The sequence below is a fragment of the Phyllobates terribilis genome, unplaced genomic scaffold (assembly GCF_046119375.1).
Source record: "Phyllobates terribilis strain yellow unplaced genomic scaffold, ASM4611937v1 Scaffold_4__5_contigs__length_816908805, whole genome shotgun sequence".
Lineage (NCBI taxonomy): Eukaryota > Metazoa > Chordata > Amphibia > Anura > Dendrobatidae > Phyllobates > Phyllobates terribilis.
Genome location: NW_027362764.1, coordinates 748,688,989 through 748,709,433, shown reverse-complemented (window position 1 = coordinate 748,709,433; position 20,445 = coordinate 748,688,989). Strand labels below are relative to the sequence as shown.

Below are 20,445 nucleotides of genomic sequence, written 5' to 3'. Positions count from 1 at the left end.
AAAAAGATTTGTTTACTTTTCAATGCAGATTATGGGTGACATTAAAAGGTGAAAAAAGTTATGAAATTATTCTTCTTGATATGATTTTTTTTTTTTTTAAAATAAAACCCAGTAATTAAAAAAAAACAAAAAAAAAAAACACGGAGTGTAGTCATTGGGTGTTACTTTGGGGACATTTTACTGTGTGGAGCATTGTACTGTGAGAATAGCCCCACAGGGTATACCATTCTTCCTGTATAAAAATAAAACGGAGTACATTCATATATATCACGTGTACACAGTGCTGATGTATGACTGTACTATAAATGAAGAAACCACACAGTTCTCTGCATTTCCATTAACAATGACTTATTTATTTAGAAGGACATGCGAACATGTAACACATGATAAAACAGCTCTGAGGAGAGAAGGGACAGACATGTACTTTATACACATGAACACATTTTATAGGTAACAAGTAACGAGGAGTTTGCAACAACTTAACGCGTTTTAAGAATTTCTCTAATTAGTAAAAATACAAGACCCGAGTCCTGTTCACAGCTTATAAATGGGCAGGAGCGAGCGACGAGAAATGTGGAAGTTCTGAAGGAGCATTTCCCTGGAGTTCCTACATTACAGTCAGCATTGTCCCAGTCGGATCGGCTGATAACAGGGAACAATAAGTTCTATTCACCTTTACAGTAAACGAGTAAAGAAGTCCTAGATAACCCCAGGTGTATGTTTCACCCCTGGATGAAGTTGAGTCGAAACACATGTCGGGGTCTGAGGTGGAGGCTGATCCAGTGACACTATTTTCATTATGAGTGGTTAGTACGCTATTCCTCAGTATATTTGCTGAATCACTTACTATTAAATGTACTTAAATATATTATAGTACCACCACTATGCCATTAGCGACTACATTTGGCTTATGCATCAACTTACTTCCTCTCGTCTCGAATATATATGCATTTTAATTATGTCGTGTTACTAATAAAATAGGATTGTAATATTTAATGGGGTATTTTCCATCCCCAATATGTAGGTGAAATAATATTAGCAAATACTTCCAGTTAGAAATGTAGGGTAGTTTTTCTGATCAGCTATGTCACTTACCCAATGTGTAGGGCAGTGTAGTAGCTTAGGTATCCATAGTTACGACCACTCCGTGAAAGTTAGTTGTCGTAACCATGGATACCTAAGCTACTGCAACACCGTTCACATGGGGTAAGTGATATAGCTAATCAAAAAACTATATTTCTAATTGGAGGCATTTGCTATTATTACACCTACTAGATATTTGGATAGGATTTTGGATATGGGAATACCTATTTAAGTTAGTTTGGAATAGTTTATACACAGAATTTGTATTCTTTAGATGTAGCAGTGTGCAACCCAGAGTTAGGCCATCTGTGGTTTTTCATTATATTGATTACAAACTTAAAAGGAACAATCAAATCTCTGCTAATAAATTAATGCAGCCCAAAGTGTATGGGTATAGAAAAATCCTTAATACCGTCATTCTGTTCCCATACAGCATGCATATGGTCGGCAGCACAACCTGTTTACACAAGGCAAAAATGCCACCGATGATGAATTAGACACACTGACATCCATCTTGGAGACGCAGGATGACTAGAAATTAAGCAGAGAAGTCAACAGGAGGCAAATACTGGCCACCTGGTAGGCGACTATATATCACTAATTTAGGGCCATGATGGAGAGTCACATAATCTGCTGATAAACATGCACTTTCCTTGTTTGGTGGCTGATCTGTTGGATGTTTACAAGGGTCCGTGATTGGAAGCAAGTGTTTTTTTTTTTCCTTCTTGAAGGTGTACTGTCAGCCTGTGTAAATGGGCCTTAGCAGAATATAAGCAAAATTTTATCTCCAGGTTACAATACAGGCATCCCCCCCATCAGGAAAACATAAATGACTATGAACTACACAACTATAATTATGCTGCTTTTTTTGTTAAATTCTTAATGTAAAGATCTCTGCTTGCTGTCACTGAATGCTCGTCTGCACAGAAAGCGGCAGAGGCGACCAGGGGATGGCGGCTGAAACTGGGGGTCCGAACAGAGGTTGCCACAAATCTTTGCTCGTCTCTAGTGATTAAAGCAGTATCCAGAAAGGGCCAAAATACATTGGAGAAAAGATGGATGTCGTGTATTTCTAACATAGTATCCTGTATGTCCACAGCAAAAAGGGATCGCAGGAGAGGGGATGATCAGGTGGCCTAGTATATGTCATAAATGTCTGATCAGATAAGCGTCCCACCTCTATGCTGCTCCCTTGCTGGGAGAGTCCTGTGATCCCTTTCGCTGCCTTTTGACTTCCATAACTTTCACAAACTAATAGAGGAGGAAGATAATCCTCTGCTGAATTCTACGGTCGCTGCAACTGCCTTGTATCTGCAGACAATGGGGGTCCGCAGGCCCCTTGTTTTGGTGGAAGCTTAATATGGCATTCTGTACATGTAAGAAGCGGAGACTCCACATAAGGCTGTTAATGAAGCAGTTTCTATAAACCCAAAACAAAGTAATTAAAGTTAAGCAAAAAGATTAGACGGACCCTGAACCAGCGGCCAGGGCTGTAATCTGTGGCTGACAAACGGCGGCCCTGCAAACCTAAATGCCAGGCTCTCCGCCCGGCACAACCTCAAGCCATAATGACCGTGTGCCAGTCCTACTAATAAGAGGCACCAGCGATGCAGACAAGTGGCTGCCAGGGTTATGGGCTAGTAGCACAGACTACAAAGTGGCCGCTGAACCAAGATCCTGCGAATCTTTTGGCTCAAGTCTAAATAGAATTAATGAATATATACATTGGTTTATCCGTAAAAATATCATGAAGCTTTAAAACCAGAAAAACCCTCAAAACATTTGGTATTAGGGGACTTTTAGAATATGTACAAGTAAACACTTAATATATTAGATAGACGATATCTTGAGTCAATTTACAAGTTCGGTGAGCCATCTCAAATCCTAAAATGCGTCATCTCACGCTCCATTTCCTAAAAGGTGAATAAGAAAAAAAAGATTAAGACACAAAAAAAAAACAAATATGAAGGTATTTCAGCCACTTGCGATACTTCATCTTCTACCTGTGAGGAGGCTCAGTCTAGGCCATGTGATATTTCAATATTGTTGCAATCACCCAATTGTTTGTGTGATGCCATCTTCTGCGTACGACCTCCTTACCTGTAATAATTGTGTCTTGTCATATTCCTTACGATGTCTGTAAATACACTGGCTCAGCAGAGCATATAACTTCTCCAGCTGTAATACATTATATCCTTTGCTGTTATCTACAACTTTGTTTAAGAGTACCTGAAAAGAAAAAAAAAAATTAAAAATTAAAATGCATTCCTTACAAAAATTATTCATACACGTCTCCTGCAATAGTAGAATTGCTAAGAGGAAAATGTGTAATTTTTTTTTTTTTTGTTCATTGGGGTAAGTCACACAACTTTTTTTTTTTTTTTTTTGCTGTGGACCAGCGGAGGTAAATACTACTACAGAAATAAAAAGGAGAACTCTATGCCCGTGGTAAATGGAGATGAGAAAATACATTTGAGTGGAATTTAATTTTACAAAAATCCACATTTGTCATGATGTGGCTCCTTTGCAGTCAGGACCCTTCCCAGGTCTAATAAACCCCGACCTATAGTGCAAGAGATCTGGGGATTTCAGCACGGCCGACAGTGATCCAAAGAGGACTGGATGGGTGGCAGTCAGTATAAGGATTATTATTTTGGATATTATATTATTACACTCTGGGATATACCACTTTTCCATAGTCTGTGTACAGATTTCTATACCAGCCGAAAGTGTCCTGACCCGAACTCGGCATTACACTGGCATACATGAGGCTATTGAGCGTTGATCAAGACATTTGTGGCCATTCAGTCCCTTAGTGGCCTGTGAAACGCGAACATTTGAAAAATCGTCCCAGGTTGAATTTACATCACGTGAAAACAGCATAGGCATGTTCCCTCTGATGGAGGCTATGGACCCGATTCATCCAGGTTTGCTTTGCCATTTTTCTTGAAATGTTGAAAAAAAAAGTTTGCGCAACTCGGAAGTTGTGCAAAAACGTAGCGGCTTGGGGTTTACGCCAGTGCTAGCCACCTCCACCAAAAAGTGGGCAGAGCTTGAGCAGGACGGGGAAAAACCCACCCAGCAAATTAATCAAAATTTGCTTCAGTTTCCTGACTGGAGTAACATTTCTGGCGCTCAGCAGTTTTAGGTTTATTAAGCACTTCTTAAAAGTATAAAAAGCAAACAATTAGCAAAAATAAAAGCAAAGTTTATGGCTTCAATCTTCTTGAGCAATATGTTTATACTTTTGACATTAATAAAAAAAAGAAAGATTAGGAACTTGCCTTGAGGTGCTCGTGATTGACGTGGAAGGTTTGTGCTGGCTCAGAAAGAATATCCATGATTTTATCCACGCTGATAAGGTGCTGCTGCTCCACCTGCATTTGTCTCCCGCGGGTCATCCGCAAAACACACAAGTCTAGTTAGAACAAAAAAAAAAATAAAAAAATTAGAGATTTTATTTATTTTATGTCTAATAGCCATCTCTCCCATTTCTGAAACAAACTTATATTCCACAACAGGGGGTTGCAAACAAATTAAAATATCAATTATGTCAGTCTTTATAGAAACAGACTAGACTTATTTTGAATAAGCAAACCCCGACCTGAACAAACTTATCTTCAGCTTCATTGGGGAAAACCATGGCTGCCACTAAGAAAAAAAAAAGTTGACTCCTCCTCAGCAGGTTACAACAGCTTACTGGCACCAAGATCCATTTTAGCTGGGTATCGGTAGGAGGCAGACACGGGTCTGGGATCCAGATCTATTTTATTTATTTATTTTTTAACGCAAAGTGCCGAAGTTATATGTGGCAAGTTTAAGTAAGAGGCCGAGCCACTCCTGAAGTATCTGACCTCAGCAAATTCCTTCTTTTAAAAAGCAAAGAAAAGTTTTGTGCAGAAAATGTGACAGTCAGAAAATGGAGTAGAAACCATAACATTTTTATTGTTTTAAAGGCATATATTTAGGGCTAAAAAAACAACATTTTTTGCAATTGTGTTTCATAAAAAAAAAAAAAAAAGTTGCAGTTGGTCTTTTACAGGTTCTTCGTCTCCCTGTACATAACAGATATGGTCTGTGGTCATAAATTATCTGAGAGGAGCTTGGAAAAACACAGATAATCACAAATTCTAATTATCACTCAACTCATTCTCCAGCCAATAGAGGCTTATAGAAGGAAAATGGTGCAACGTTTTTAATGGAAACCAATTGTAAAAATGTTTTTTAGCTTAATACATGTATTTTTGTAAAAAAAAAAAATATATAAAAAAAAAATAATGACTTCATCAATAATACTCTCTTCCTTTCCCAAAGTGTTGTTGAGGTCAGTGATTGACGAAAACCGTGCATTGATGACATAATATTGTACCTCAACATCACAGCAACACCAGGCACTATGGAAATAAATGGGAGTTTTACTGTACTTACGCTAACTAGAAACTGTGGCATTTATATAGATATTATAAAAACGAAATAATTATCCTACGTTATTAAATACCAAAACTGATCAAAAATTAAAGTGCAATTACAAAATAGGCGAATTAAGAGCCTTACCGTTCACCTCTTCATGATCATCACTCTCAGCAGGTGCATGATTTTCCACAGGTCCCTCGGGGGCCACAGATTTAGGTGAATCCTTGGTAGGAGAGGCTTTTGCGGTTTCTTTGGTCACACCTCCATTTTCCACATTACCGTTCTCTGCCTCCATTGACGACTCGTCTATCAGCTCTAATTCAGTCTGATCTAAACTGGACTCCTGGAGCTCGTGGTCGGCGTCGCTTCCATGTTCTTCGTTTTTTTCAGACCGAGGGATTTTTTTTTTTATTTTAGCCAGACAACCAGAACTCCAACGACTCTTCCGCTTATGTTTTTTCTTTCCTTTGAAAGGAGAAAAAAAAAAAAAAACAACACGAAGATAATAACTAAAAAGCAAATGTAGATGGAAGAATGGCTGAAATTAGACTTTAGAGAAGGGCTACGACTTGCTGGATCAGACAACACTAGGGAGCACAACATATTAAATAGCGGACAATGTATAGGAATGGGGTGTTAAGCCACAAAGGAGTTGCAGTCAGTGAAGGTTCAGTGCGGATTTAATTAATAGCCATGCGATGAGGGAAATATGTAACAAAAAAGACCTGTAACTTCACGTTGTGTATTTTCAGCTGCTTTTACAGTGCAGTACATACACCGCATGAGAGGCACGTGCGATCAGAATTTCCCCTCACGACTTTTACGTTGTTTTAAGATTACAAAAAGACCAGCCTTTCCCAACACACCTAAGCTAGGAGTACTTGCTGTCACAGGTACCATCGATCGGCACGTTTTCTCAGGATTTTCCATATCAGTTTTCTTCCCATCATCAACCGTAGAAGTTTTAGGAAGCACATGGTAATAAGATGGTATGTACTTGGAAGATGAAACGCCTAAAAAAAAAAAACAAAAAAAAAAAAAAAACAAACAAACAAACAACACCTTTTAACAATTAATGCACAAAGCTCCCTGCAATTGACATACCCCATACATGTTGAATAAAGGATCTCATTGAATAATAAAGATATAAAAATTCACACATCAAAACGTTTTGATCGGTGGATGTACAGAGACTGCAAAATGATCCCTACAAAGGGATCCAGCGTTGTGGCGGTGACTAAATTTCCCTGGAGAGGCAAACACATGCAGTCTACAGAAAGTCTTTGGACCCGGTTCATTCAAGGAGCTTCACTAGCTTTCTGGTGTAAAACGCCTTGAAATATTGGTAAAATTTCTGCGCAATTTGAAATTTTTATAACCGTAAATATGCAACAATTTACGCCTCAAGTGTCATAAATGAAGCCAGTTACAAGATGTGCAAAAATTCATTAGGAGACGTGCATCTTACATCACTACTTTAATTAAAGCTGCGTACAGAAAAAAAAAAAGTTTTTGCATCCATCTACATACTGCAAAAGAAACAGATTTCACTGACCTCTCTTCTTTCGAGATTCCTGAATTTCATCGCAAAGCTTTTCAAATTCTTCATCCAGCTCTTGCTTTATTATTGCATACGTGGCATCCCTTAGAGCGCAGGCTCTGTGGCGGATTAAACGGTCTAAAAAGGGATGGAGGATCACCATGACAATTAAACATACGTACTCATTACAGAAAGTCTTTAGTATACCAGTGTTTTAGGACTGTGTGCACGGTGGGAAGACTGGTATTAAAGCATCGTCCACATGAGAACATAAGTGGAAACGTACCCCCAGGGTTCTTGTCTGGATTGTACTCGAGTGCGTTGCTGCATATCAGATCTACATCCTTTAAATATTCCTTTATGGTTCGATACTTATGTAAATCAATTTTGCTTATGACAGTGGAAAGGTCCATCGGTTGTGCGATCACCGTCACGTAATCAGGAACCTGTCAAAAGAATATAGAAGTTTCCTTTAGAAAGCAGAATTTAATGAAAAACAATTCAGAGACCGGTGTTCTGCCAGCGGTTCTTTACAGGGTCCTTATACAATCGTCAGCCAAAAAACATGCACCAATATTGTTACCTCTTCTTGGTCCACTGGCTTTGTAAAAGCTCTGAAGCGTTTATCAATAGCCAATCTATGGGTCACATCTCTAAGGAAGAGTCGCAGCTCACGAAGAGTGTCTTCTTCCTGCTCCTCCAATCTTTTCAACTCCTCGACAGTCAGCTCCCGTGGTTCAGGAGGGGGAGCCACCGGCAAAACCTCGAGGGCCTGCACAACTAATAAATCGGAGAAACCCCTTCATATCTGCACGTTAACATTATAACCTACCAGAAACGCCTACGTACAAAAAGCAGATTTTACTAACCGGCTTTTTTCTTTGAAGTTGGAGGTTTGGCAGCTTGATTTAAGAGAAGATCCTCGAAGAAAGCGGTCCGCTGTTCCTTGCCGGGTAGGGGAACGTGAAACACTTCACCATAATCATCTAGGAAAAGTTCTTGCAGCTATGAAGAAAAAAACACTGATCTGTGAGATACAGCTACATTTCTTGGATGGAGATTTTTGCCTGTAAATTTCCAGATTCCTTCCCCCCTTGTTGTACACCAGTAGCTGTATGGGAAAGCATCGATAGGTTTTCTTCATTTACCTCGGAGGGCAGATCGCCGTAATTGACATCACAGGTCGCAAGGAGAAGAATTGGAGAAAAGGACGGGATGTTCTTGAGTAAAGTGATGAACGTTGCCTTCAGCGTGTAGCCGACCGTCTCCCACCACAGATGAATGTGTGGAATATATAGGATGCTTGGGGCGGTTCTTTTTGCCTCACGAAAAAGCTATATAGAAGGGGAGGAGAGTGAAAAGTGTAAGAATTACCACATTCAGGTAATATGTGCAATTGTAACATTCACATTATTTCGAAAGGAAAAGAACTCGTCGTTTCTACATGACATAATATTACACCATCGAGGTGTAGGTATATCACGGAGGCTTAGGGGCCAAGCTCACGCCACACAGTGCCGGTGTCGGCTGAGTTTTACAGCCGGAACCTGCCACCAGCAGAAGAGATAGGAGCTAGCCCCAATCACTGCTGTTTATCCACTGAAATGCCCCAGCACTGAAGTGGGGAGACCCCTCATGCACATCCACGCAAGCGCTCATGCATATGGAAGAGTCTGGGGAGATCGATGGTACGGCTAATCATTCGGCGGGCAGCTATCTGAAGTGTATGGGGTGCTTAAAGGGTTATTCCTATCTACAAACACCGATCCCAATGTGTAGTAGGTGTAATAGTATTAGCAAAATACCTCTTATTAGCAATGTAGTATAGTTCTTTTGATTCGCTATGTTGCTTACCCCATATGCAGGGCATTGCAATAGCTTAGGTATCCATTGTTAGGACCATTAACTACTGTCACTATGAATGGTAGTAACCATGGATGCCCAAGCTACTGCAATGCCTTATAGTGTGAGCAACATAGCGAATCAGAAGAACTATACTACATTTGTAATTGGAGGTATTTGCCATTATACCCACTACATATTGGGATAGGATCTTGGAGATGGAAATACACCCCTTTAAGTCTTTGAAATTTCATCTCTACCTTTACAAAAGGCAAGAGCATTGCAATTTCCTACATAAACACGCTCGTCATCACCTGTGCACAGTTTTCCTCTGGAGACACGACACTGACACCAAAAAGAACGGCCAAGTCCAGTGTGTATACTGTGAACTTCTCCAAAGCGTGAATGATGGCTGGAGCCAAGTGCGTCCCCTGACCGAGCCCCGGACATCCCGAAAGCAGCATCCTGGGTCTGTAACATGTCGGCTGTTGATTTGCATTCCTGAAATAAAACGACAGGGTTATTCCTCATGCATAGATGTAATCTATGGGGTAGGTCTCATGTCTGCCAACATTTAAAACTGCAAAACTTGTAAAAACAAGTAAAATTGCACTTAATTGATCTTAAAACAAAAAGGGATTTTTAATGTTATTGTTTACTGCTTGTTGAATGGGTTATCAGCCATCACTGCAGTTATTAGCGGTGGTTGAATGTGTGCCGTGCTTACAAGCTTTTTCCAATCTAGCTTGTAAGTACAGCTCTGAAGCCATTAGCTGGAGCCATTAGCCCCCAATCCAGCTGCACTGCGTCAATGCTAGAAACAAAAAGTTACCTACATACAAAGATCCATCACAGTACAATACTCACACACTGAGGTGAAGAAACGGGCGATTTTCTTTTTGGTTGTTAGTGACCTTGTGAATAATCCCATTTTCAAACATAGACGGCTGCTCATCATCGCTGTACAGCAAGTCCTCATCCAGCATGGCGCTTGAGGATGCTAAAAATGGAAAACAATTAAGATAAATAAAAATAAAATGTACCGAAAATGACAAAACAAGGCTCAAACTGCCATAAAAGGACTGAAGGTTTAATACTAATCAACCTGTTAGGGATTTTGCTCATGGAGAACGGAATTAATTTTACATCCAGATGAAAAAAAATCCACAGAGGATGAGATTTTAAACAGATGTTGCCCAAAACAATACAGGAAAATAATTATTCACTGGATTTTACTTTTTTTTTGCCATAAAAAGGGTGAAATCCACGACATGTTCTACAATCAGATTTTGCAGCAAAATTTATCAATGTGTACAGTCATCACAAAGAACAAATTTTTTTAAACAGTTTACATACCGGATGCTTTACTCTTGAGTCCTTCATCTGCATGTGGGAAAACTTTCCTCAAGGCGACCAGGATGTTGTGTAGCGTGCTCTTCAGCAGAGGCTGAATAATGGAGGACAACGCTTGGCCTGGAGAAACCACCGCTCTCTGTGACGCAGGCACAAGTTTCTGCATGGCTAATATGAAGTCTTTGGCAGTAATTTTAATAGTAGATATATCCAACAGCAACTTGTCTGATGTGGTGTAAATCTGAGGGTATCTTCTGCGGAGAGCGCACAGCGCTGCTTCGGCACACACGGACTTGATATCTGCACCACAATAACCTTCAGGAGGAAGATGAAGAAATCACTTACCAAAAACGCAAATGCGAGGCTATGAGGCCATGCTCAAGACTAACAGATATATATATAAAAAAAAAAATCTTACCAACGCATTTCTCAGCCAATTCTTGCAGAAACATTTCTGATGGTTTGGGATTCCACTCTTTGGTATGAATTTTGAGAATTTCCAGCCTTGCCTAGTAATATAGAGAAATAGTGTTATAATCGTGAGGCTATAATAGAAAAAGGGTAAAATTAAATGGAATAGCACAAACACTTAAAACTGATAATGCAAAAATAATCAAAGGACTACATAGCACAAGTTAGACTTTGTGGCAGTTTAAGAACTGAATTTGCATTTTCCTCCTGTTTTGAGCCTTTTAATCTTGTCATCACTTTTGTTTGTCAAAGAGGGCGGATTTTTTTATTTCACTCATTTTTTTGCCACTTTCAAAAGTTTTTTTGTGTGTAAATGTACACCATAACCCCTCCAGTTTATTTTTTTGTGCCCTTTGAAGGCTAATGAGCCACAATTTATCAGATTCTAAATAAATTAACCCCTTTACCCCCGAGGGTGGTTTGCACGTTAATGACCGGGCCAATTTTTACAATTCTGACCACTGTCACTTCATGAGATAACTACTCTGGAACGCTTCAACGGATCCCCCTGATTCTGAGATTTTATTTTTCGTAACATATTGCACTTCATGATAATGGCAAAATTTCTTGGATATGACTTGCACAATTTTGGTACCAAATTATAGATATATTTTTTTGTATTAGGGAGATATAAGGGATAAAAGTTTGGACAGACTTTGAGAGGCTTTATGATAGAATGGTGTCACTTTTGGGTATTTTCTAAAATCTGCACCCCTCAAGGTGCTCAAAACCACATTCAAGAACTTTATTAACCCTTCAGGTGCTTCACAGGAATTTTTGGAATGGGGAAGGAAAAATGAACATGAACTTTTTTCACAAAAATATTACTTTAGACGTCAATTTTTTTTTTATTATTATTTTCGCAAGGGTATCAGGAAAGAAAAAAAAATGGACCCCAAAATTTGTTGTGCGATTTCCCCCTGAGCAACCAGATACCCCATATGTGGGGAAAACCACTGTTTGGGCGCACAGCAGGGTACGGAAGGGAAGGAGCGCCATTTGACTTTGAATGTAAAATTTGCTTGAATAATTAGAGGATGTTTAGGGAGCCCGTGATGTGCCTAAACAGTGGAAACCCCCCACAAGTGACACCATTTCAGAAACTAGACCCCTTAGGGAACTTATCTGGATGTGTGGTGAGCACCTTGAACCCCCAGGTGCTTCACAGAAGTTTATAACATTGAGCCGTAAAAAAAATAAAAATAAAAAATCAAACTTTCCACAAAAATTATCTTTAGCCCCAAATATTTTATTTTCACAAGGGTAACAGGAGAAAATGGAATCTAAAAAAGGTTGTGCAATTTCTCCTGAGTACGGCGATACCCCATATGTGGGGAAAATACAGTGTTTGGGCGCCTGTCAGGGTTCAGAAGGGAAGGAGCACTGGGTGACTTTTTGAATGCAAAATTGGCTGGAATCAAGAGCGGACGCCATGTCGCATTTTGGGAGCCACTGATTATCCTTAATAGTGGAATCCCCCCACAACTGACTCCATTTTGGAAACTACACCCCTCAAGGATTTTATCAAGGGGTATAGTGAACATTTTGAACCCAGAGCTATGACAGAATTTGTTAACATTAGATCATCATATTGAATAAGTTGTCAGTCTTGAGCAAGTGCTCGCTACTTAGTTTGCATAGGGTACTCAGGTATCGCAGGTGCTCGAGTCCCTGCCCCACGTTTCACAATTGTTAGACAACCCCCCCCCCTCCCAAAAAAAATAAAAAAATACATGCGGGGGATCACTCGTGCATGGCAAGCAATGCCTGCAAGTTTTTTTTCTTCTGGCAGCAAAGCTTATGGGGCGGAAACTCGAGCACCCGCGATACTCCATGCACCAGATACAAACTCAAATAGCGAGTACTTGCGTTTAACACTGGTCGCCATTTTTTTTTTTTCCTTTACTTTTGAAAAAAATCCAAACCCTAACCCTAACTTAATACAACCCCAACCATAGCACAAATCTAACCCTAGAGTTCATCTTTCACTTCGTTCCTCGTGCGGTATAAGTGATTAGACGTCTTTATTCTTCGGGTCACTGCGATTACAGCGATACCAGATTCAGATCTGCTTTTTATGATTGACAGATGTCGCACACTAAAAGACGCTTTTTTTGTGGGACAAGTTGACATTTTTATTGGTACCATTTTCAGGCACGTGACATTTTCTGATCGCTTCTATTTCAATTTTTGGGAGTCCGAACAAGCAAAAAAAAAAAATCCAGGAGTTGCTTTTTTGGTGTTTTTTTAATGCCATTCCGTGTGTGGCAAAATTGATAAGGCAGCTTTATTCTTCGGGTCAGTACGTTTACAGCGGTATTGCATTTACATAGTTTTGTTATGCTTTGGTGCTTTTACACAAAAACTATTTTATAGAAAATAAAAAATTTTGTATCGCTTTATTCGGAGAGCTATAACTATTTTTCGGATGATGGAGCTGTATGGCGGCTTGTTTTTTGCGGGACAAGATGATGTTTTCAGCGGTAATATTTTTATTTATATTCGTCTTTTTGATTGCGTTATTCCATTTTTTGCTTGGCGGTATGATAAAACAGTTTTTGGCTTCATTTTTTGTTTATTTTTTTACAGTGTTCACTAAAGGGGTTAACTAGTGGGACAGTTTTATAGGTCAGGTCGTTCTGCACGTGGCGATAGAAAATATGTACTTTTATTGGTTTATTTTTTTTTTCATAATAAATATGGGTACAATATATTTTTGGGGATTACTTTTTCTTTACAAATATTAAAAAAAAAAAAAAAAAAAAAAAAAAAACAGACAAGACAAAGTCAAAGAATTTAACTTTTAAACTTTGTCCCACTGTGGGACTATCACTTTTTGCAGCCTGTTCGGCTGTATAGCATAGAGAGCAGCAGCATCCCTGTGCTATACAAGGAGAGTTACTTTGGTCATGCACTGCCCATGACCAAAGTAACTTCCTGCTGTCTGGTGACCTGGATGCTGTCAAAGACATTGGGTCACCATGACAACATTCGGGAGCCGCCGCAGACAGCGCGAGATACCGGCAGAGGTGGCAAGTATTGCAGCATTTCGGGGGTTAATGTGCCAGGAGTGGTGCAGGACCGCTCCTGGCACATAGCACCGGGTGTCAGCTGTGACAATCAGCTGACATCCGGCGGCGATCGCCCCGCACAGTGAGTGCGGGCGCGATCGCAGCCCGCTTAATAGTACGTAGCTGGCCCTATAGGCCCAGGGTGAAGCAACGTACTATTACTGACGTCGTCAAAAAGGAGTTAACCTTTGTATTGAAGCAAATTGCAAACATTGTTCCCCATTTTGATGATTTTTGCTAAAAAACTGCTAGGGAAAACAAAAAAGGAGCAAGACATTAAATACACATTTATGGCACTGCTTACATCTCTGTCTGGCAGGCTGAAGAGAAATTCTCGGTCAAATCGGCCAGGTCGCCTGAGAGCTGGATCTATGGAGTCAAGTCTGTTGGTGGCTCCTATCACAACGATCTCTCCTCGACTGTCCAATCCGTCCATTAGAGCCAGCAGCGTGGATACTATGGAGCTGACATTAAAAGAGGGGAAAAAAAAATAAATAAAAAAATCTTACTGTATGTTTTTCTTTGTTTTTAAAGAGGACCTGTCACCAAGACAAAAAGGGACCAGTTTTTACTCTTAACTTATATTAAATGTCCTGCATCCCCCCCCCCCTTTAAATCTGCGGTACACAGTTCCAGAGATTTCATTTAGGGCTAACTTTTATAGCCTTCACCAATAGGGCGCCACTCATTGAATTCTCTGGGGAAATGCATCTATAGGCATAATTGCAGTGCCCTCTTATTTAATATCATAAAAAGCATTTGTCGGAGGACACCAGAAACCATGGGTGTACGCTGCTGTCACCAGAATGCTGATGCTAAGAAGTACAATTAAAGAAAAAAATTGACTCCTCCTCAACAGGCTACACCACCTGCAGACAAGGGACTAAACCAATTTAGCTTAGTGTCATTTAGGAGGTAGACACAGGCCGGCCCTAATGTTGTGCCTGCTGACAGTCAGTGCCGAGGGTTCGGTTACAGCCACTCTCTACATACAGAGCGGAGACTGAACCAGCGCCGCCCCCATGACTGAAACCTGAATTCTCCTGGGAGGCATAAAGTTCATTTCCTCCTGGCAGCAGTGGTCTAAGTACCAGCACCGGGTAGGTTCAAAATGCTATTGACCTGCAGATTAACAGCATTTTTTCAAGGCCTTTAACTTAGGCTCTGGGTCTGCCGCCACTTACTCTGCATGCCCAATTCATGTATCTCAGCGTGCTCTTCAACGACAGCGTGGACTTCTTCCTCCGCTCCAATTGCTGCTGCCTCTGCCAGTGGTTAATGCTCACTCCACCTGGGCGGTGGGGGTCTCCTGGGCAGTTCGCCATCAGGTTGCTACCTGGCCGTCCATTTACAGAGTTTTTACCTTCACGTTGTCTGACTAAGCCTGGTAGGGATGTGCAGCTAGAGGCAGTCACCCAGGTTATAGGATAGTAAGGCAGATCCCTCAGGCTATTACCTTCTTGTTTTGCCATTCTTTGTTTCCCACTCTTGTGACATTTGTATGACCCAATGAAGCAACTGAGGGGAGAGAATTTTTGGTACTTAATGTAAAATCCCTGTCTCGCAGCCTTCATTGAGGGGGACAACACCCACCTAATGGCTTTTTTTGGGATGTTTTATTTCCACGGTGGCCTATAACTTCCTCTGTTCTACTGTGCTGTTTTTAGTTGTCATATACCTTCTACTGCTTTCTCGTTAACTTGTTTCGTCCGGTACCTATAGTTCTGCAGGGGAGGAGCTGACTTTTCTTAGTTGTAATTATCAGTGTCAGCCTCCTGGTGGCAGTAGTGTATACTCATTGATTTCTGTGCCCCCAAATGACTGCTATGAGTATGGGATTTTATGGCAGGTACCAAAAATACTCTTATGGGTCTTTTTATTTAGTGCACCTAATCCCTCTTGGACTGTATAGCAGATAAATATAATAAACAAAATATTAATACTACGCACACATCCTCACTTGCAAATTTTTAGCTTTAGCATTAAAAAAAAATAAAAGGAAAAATTGCAAAAGTAAAATTGGTAAGTTTGCCATCTTACCTATGAATCTGGTCTTGCCTGCTTGACCGTACAGGAGCCAGGCCATCAATCTCGTCAAAAAAGATTATGGAAGGACGCATTTGATAAGCCTGTGCATAGAATAGAGATCAGTAAGAATTACTTTTTGCCTGTTGCATCTTTTCATTGTAAATGGTGGGTGGTCAGCGTCATTAATGATAGAAAGGAAGCTACATGGACACGTTAATCATTTTCATCATCAAGTGTCTCCATTTGTCCCTGCCCGTTTTGATCAGATGGTGATAAGTGTTATTAAAATTAATAGTATCCTATAGGAAAAAAAAATTGCTGCACGTAAACAATTACTTGTAAGATTCAGGGCCAAATTCCCAAACTGTAATTTACCTGATCAAATAACAATCGTAGCTGGCGCTCAGACTCTCCGACCCACTTGCTCAAGCAATCGGCACCTTTTCTCATGAAAAAGGCGACTCTTCTATCACCCACGCTGCATTCATTGGCCAAAGCACGAGCAACCAAGGTCTTGCCGGTACCAGGAGGACCATAGAACAAACACCCCCTGGAATATGAGAATTAGGAAAAAGACACAGGTTGTAAATGCAGTTTAAGTATATCTTTGCATACCTATTTAATACTATTCATTGGCTTTCTAAATGCAAAGTTAAGTAACTTTCTAAAGTGTTCTTTTCTTTCTTGTATCTGAGAACTTTTGCAAAAATGTTACAAATCAAGTCAGAGCTCCGACTCCTGATGTTTCTCTTCTCCTCTCCAATCTCAGTGTTAAGGCCCCGTCACACATAACGAGATCGCTAGCGAGATCGCTGATGAGTCACGGTTTGGTGACGCAATAGCGATCTCGCTAGCGATCTCGTTATGTCTGACAGGTAGCAACGATCAGGCCCCTGCTGTGAGATCGCTGATCGTTACAAAGCTTCCTGGACCATTCCTGGGTCGTTGCGCTCCCGCTGGGCAGTGTGCATCGCTGTATTTGACACCTTGTCAACGACCTCACTAGCGATTCAGAACTGAGACACATTGAGGTGCATAAATTGGACTTTTCTGCGTTCATCGTCCCTGATTGGTGGTCGCTACTGCGTCCTTGTTTTTTCAGATCCCACCAGCGTTCTCCGGCTGTGACTCCACTTTGAACAAATCAGACATCTTTAGCGAAGTAGGTATTGTTTGGGGTCTCAAATGAGTTTCCATTTTTAATTCATTTATAGGACATCTACCAATTATCTGCTATCATTGCTCTTCAGGGAGGGAGGGAGGGCTTGGCTTCTATCTGTATATATATGCTTTTGCATGGGCAGATATTTTAGGGGTCTCGTGCACACACACCCACACAGCACGTTTTCTGACACGCTGTCGTGGCCAACCGCTTCAGAGTTTTTCATACGCCAATTAACATGAAGCTTAAATCAATAGACTCTGTTCTTTTGGCCTGTTGCACGCTTCAAAACTTTCTTCGTCGACGTGATGCAATTACGTACTATCCGCCTGGCTTTGTGGACTCTGTGGACCGAGCCAATGGGGAAGTGGAGCTCGGTGAATAGCGTGCAAACGATCCTGCAATTGCAGGCCTTCAACCAGTGGGACATGGCAGAAACACCCATGATGCGAAGACCTGCCGCGACAACTGCTGCCAGTATTTTAACGGTCCTGGTGCCCCGTCACACATAACGAGATCGCTATTGAAGCCAAGCCCTCCCTCCCTGAAGAGCAATGATAGCAGATAATTGGTAGATGTCCTATAAATGAATTAAAAATGGAAACTCATTTGAGACCCCAAACAATACCTACTTCGCTAAAGATGTCTGATTTGTTCAAAGTGGAGTCACAGCCGGAGAACGCTGGTGGGATCTGAAAAAAACAAGGACGCAGTAGCGACCACCAATCAGGGACGATGAACGCAGAAAAGTCCAATTTATGCACCTCAATGTGTCTCAGTTCTGAATCGCTAGCGAGGTCGTTGACAAGGTGTCAAATACAGCGATGCACACTGCCCAGCGGGAGCGCAACGACCCAGGAATGGTCCAGGAAGCTTTGTAACGATCAGCGATCTCACAGCAGGGGCCTGATCGTTGCTACCTGTCAGACATAACGAGATCGCTAGCGAGATCGCTATTGCGTCACCAAACCGTGACTCATCAGCGATCTCGCTAGCGATCTCGTTATGTGTGACGGGGCCTTTAGAGACAGCAGAAGGGCGGGTCAGTAAATAGATCTCAACTGCATGGGGTGGATGGAAAGTAATTACAGTCTCAGGGAGAACAGAGAAAACCGCACATGAAGAGGGAAACGTGCAGGATAGAAGCTGAGGTGATAAGGGAGTCATTGAAGACTGCCGCACGCTGTTTACACATAGACCTCATATCCAGCCTACATTACTGAGACACTCCCAGAGGAGAAAAATCTGAAACTTTGATTATGCTGCGAACTGCATATTCGCGTCAAAAAATAAAATGGGGATAGCAAACTCAAGCTTAGTGCAATTTTATTAACTAAAGGTAAATCACTAATATAGGTTATCATGCAACTTGGTACTGTGGAGTACAGAGTGGAACAAAATACATTAAAATCCCAGTGAGGCACAACTTTACATACCGTGGAGGCTGGATTTTAAATTTTTCAAAGATTTCTGGATAGAGCAATGGGAAAACCACCATCTCTTTCAGAGAGGCTATATGTCTAGAGAGGCCACCAACGCTGCTGAAACGCACCTATATAAAAAAAACACAACAAAAAACTACAAATAAGATTTTCTTTCGTACAGAGGCAAACTTGAATGCACAACAATAAATAAAACCGTGCAAAAGTAATGAGGAGTCCTCACTTACAGATGTATCAAGTTGCATTGGATCAACATCAGCGAGGCTGGCCCCAATTTTCAACCGATCTTTTTGTATTCCCTTCAAATCGTCTCTCAAGAAGTTCATCGGAAGACACCTTTAAGAAAAAAAAAAGGCAAAGAAAAAAGTAATAATCTGTATCTAGTCAATTACATCCATTAGGTTTAATAAGGAAAGCTCGTACCTGCTGATGGCCTTGTTGCGGCTCCGGTTCATACGCCTCTCAAAGTGCTGTTCATCATCTGACGAGGAGGAAGACGTGGAGTCGCTGCTGTGTATAGCATGTCTCCTCCTAAACCAAAGTATTTCATTATTATACATTTGTAAATGTTATGAAAAGTATTAGGAAACACACAAGAACAAAAACTCTCGATCCAAAGCAGAGAAATGGTGAATCAGTAGATTGACTGGGTTTGTCCAAGAGTCATGAGAAAAGCCTGCTTTTGCTTCCTGACCTGTTGAGTCGCCTCTTGCAATAAGGACTTCTTGGGCCGGCAGATCCGAACCGGTACGTGCGTCTCCTCACAGGAGATGGAGTAGCAGCGTAAAACATATTGCGCTTCTTATGATGTCGGGGTTCTGCTTGAAAAACATTTTACAAGTCAAGCAAACATACAAATGCAGTGGGTGACGCACTCATGACTTTAACAGATAGCAACAAGCGTTCCCACACGCATGGCAGCAAGTTTACTGTAGGGCAGAGCATTTGGCCAAAACACTTCTACAACATAAATGCTTAGCTACACGATTTGTGATGGAGCGCAATGTTATTTACGGAGGCAGCCATTGGAGGACCTGAATGACAGCTTACAAAAACAATTTTCACTCCTGGAAAAAATGTGTTCAAAAGCATAAAAAGGTCTCCTACATAATCACAAAATGTAAGATTTAAGTGGAGCATGTAGCAATGTACTTACACACACTAATACTTTACTTAGGATAATAAAGGATGAAAGTCACAAGGAAATGGCTACAGTGATGTAGAAAACACACTTTCTTTGCATACGCTATATGGAGAAAAGTATTAGGACAAGTTTTATTGATTCAGGCCCCTCGCACCCTCCCCCGGTGTTTAACCCTTTCGCAACCTTGGGTTTTGTCGTTTTTGCATTTTCGTTTTTTGCTCCCCTTGTTCCCAGAGCCATAGCAGTTTTTTATTTTTTGGTCAATATGGTCGTGTGAGGGCTTATTTTTTGCGGGACAAGTTGTACTTTTCAACGCCATTACTAGTTTTACCATATCGTGTACGGGAAAAAAATTCCAAGTGCAGTGAAATTGCAAAAAAAGTGCAATACCACAGATTTTTTTTTTTTTTTTACCACGTTCACTGAATGCTAAAACTGACCGGCCATTCTTATTCTCCAGGTCATTACGAGTTCGTAGACCCCAAACATGTATAGGTTCTTTTTTTATTTAAGTGGTGGAAAAAAAATCCCAAAGTTTAATATATATAAAAAAATAAAAATAATTAAAAAAAACAGCGCCATTTTCTAAGACCTGTAGCGTCTATTTTTCGGGATCTGGGGCCGGGTGAGGGCTTATTTTTTGAGCACGATCGCCCGTTATTGCATTTTATTGCAATGTTGCGGCGACCCAATAAAGTAATTCTGGCGTTTAGATTTTTTTTTCTCTCGTTACACCGTTTACTGATCGGATTCTTTTTTTATATTGATAGATTGGGCGATTCTGAACGAGGCGATACCAAATATGTGTATGTAGGTTTTTTTTTTTTTTTTTTTGAATGGGGCGAAAGGGGGATGATTTAAACTTTTATATTTTAATTTTTTTTTTTTTTTTAAAA

General features: G+C 40.7%; 1 protein-coding gene across 1 annotated transcript in view; it reads right to left on the bottom strand.

Annotated features, from left to right (window-relative positions):
- Positions 1-331: 331 nt before the first annotated feature.
- Positions 332-20,445, bottom strand: part of ATAD2 (ATPase family AAA domain containing 2) — a 37,034-nt gene continuing 16,920 nt past the window's right edge. The window contains exons 8-28 of the mRNA XM_073679850.1: positions 19,100-19,223; positions 18,829-18,936; positions 18,633-18,741; positions 18,400-18,515; positions 16,177-16,351; positions 15,814-15,902; positions 14,078-14,237; positions 10,650-10,740; positions 10,235-10,546; positions 9,746-9,878; positions 9,193-9,379; positions 8,185-8,370; positions 7,906-8,041; positions 7,620-7,816; positions 7,323-7,482; positions 7,052-7,174; positions 6,363-6,509; positions 5,638-5,961; positions 4,368-4,501; positions 3,184-3,312; positions 332-2,996 (exon numbers count right to left, since the gene is read on the bottom strand). Of these exons, the coding sequence (XP_073535951.1) occupies positions 2,961-2,996; positions 3,184-3,312; positions 4,368-4,501; positions 5,638-5,961; positions 6,363-6,509; positions 7,052-7,174; positions 7,323-7,482; positions 7,620-7,816; positions 7,906-8,041; positions 8,185-8,370; positions 9,193-9,379; positions 9,746-9,878; positions 10,235-10,546; positions 10,650-10,740; positions 14,078-14,237; positions 15,814-15,902; positions 16,177-16,351; positions 18,400-18,515; positions 18,633-18,741; positions 18,829-18,936; positions 19,100-19,223 (3,176 nt within the window). The 3' untranslated portion in view covers positions 332-2,960. The remainder of the gene's footprint in view (positions 2,997-3,183; positions 3,313-4,367; positions 4,502-5,637; positions 5,962-6,362; positions 6,510-7,051; positions 7,175-7,322; positions 7,483-7,619; positions 7,817-7,905; positions 8,042-8,184; positions 8,371-9,192; positions 9,380-9,745; positions 9,879-10,234; positions 10,547-10,649; positions 10,741-14,077; positions 14,238-15,813; positions 15,903-16,176; positions 16,352-18,399; positions 18,516-18,632; positions 18,742-18,828; positions 18,937-19,099; positions 19,224-20,445) is intronic.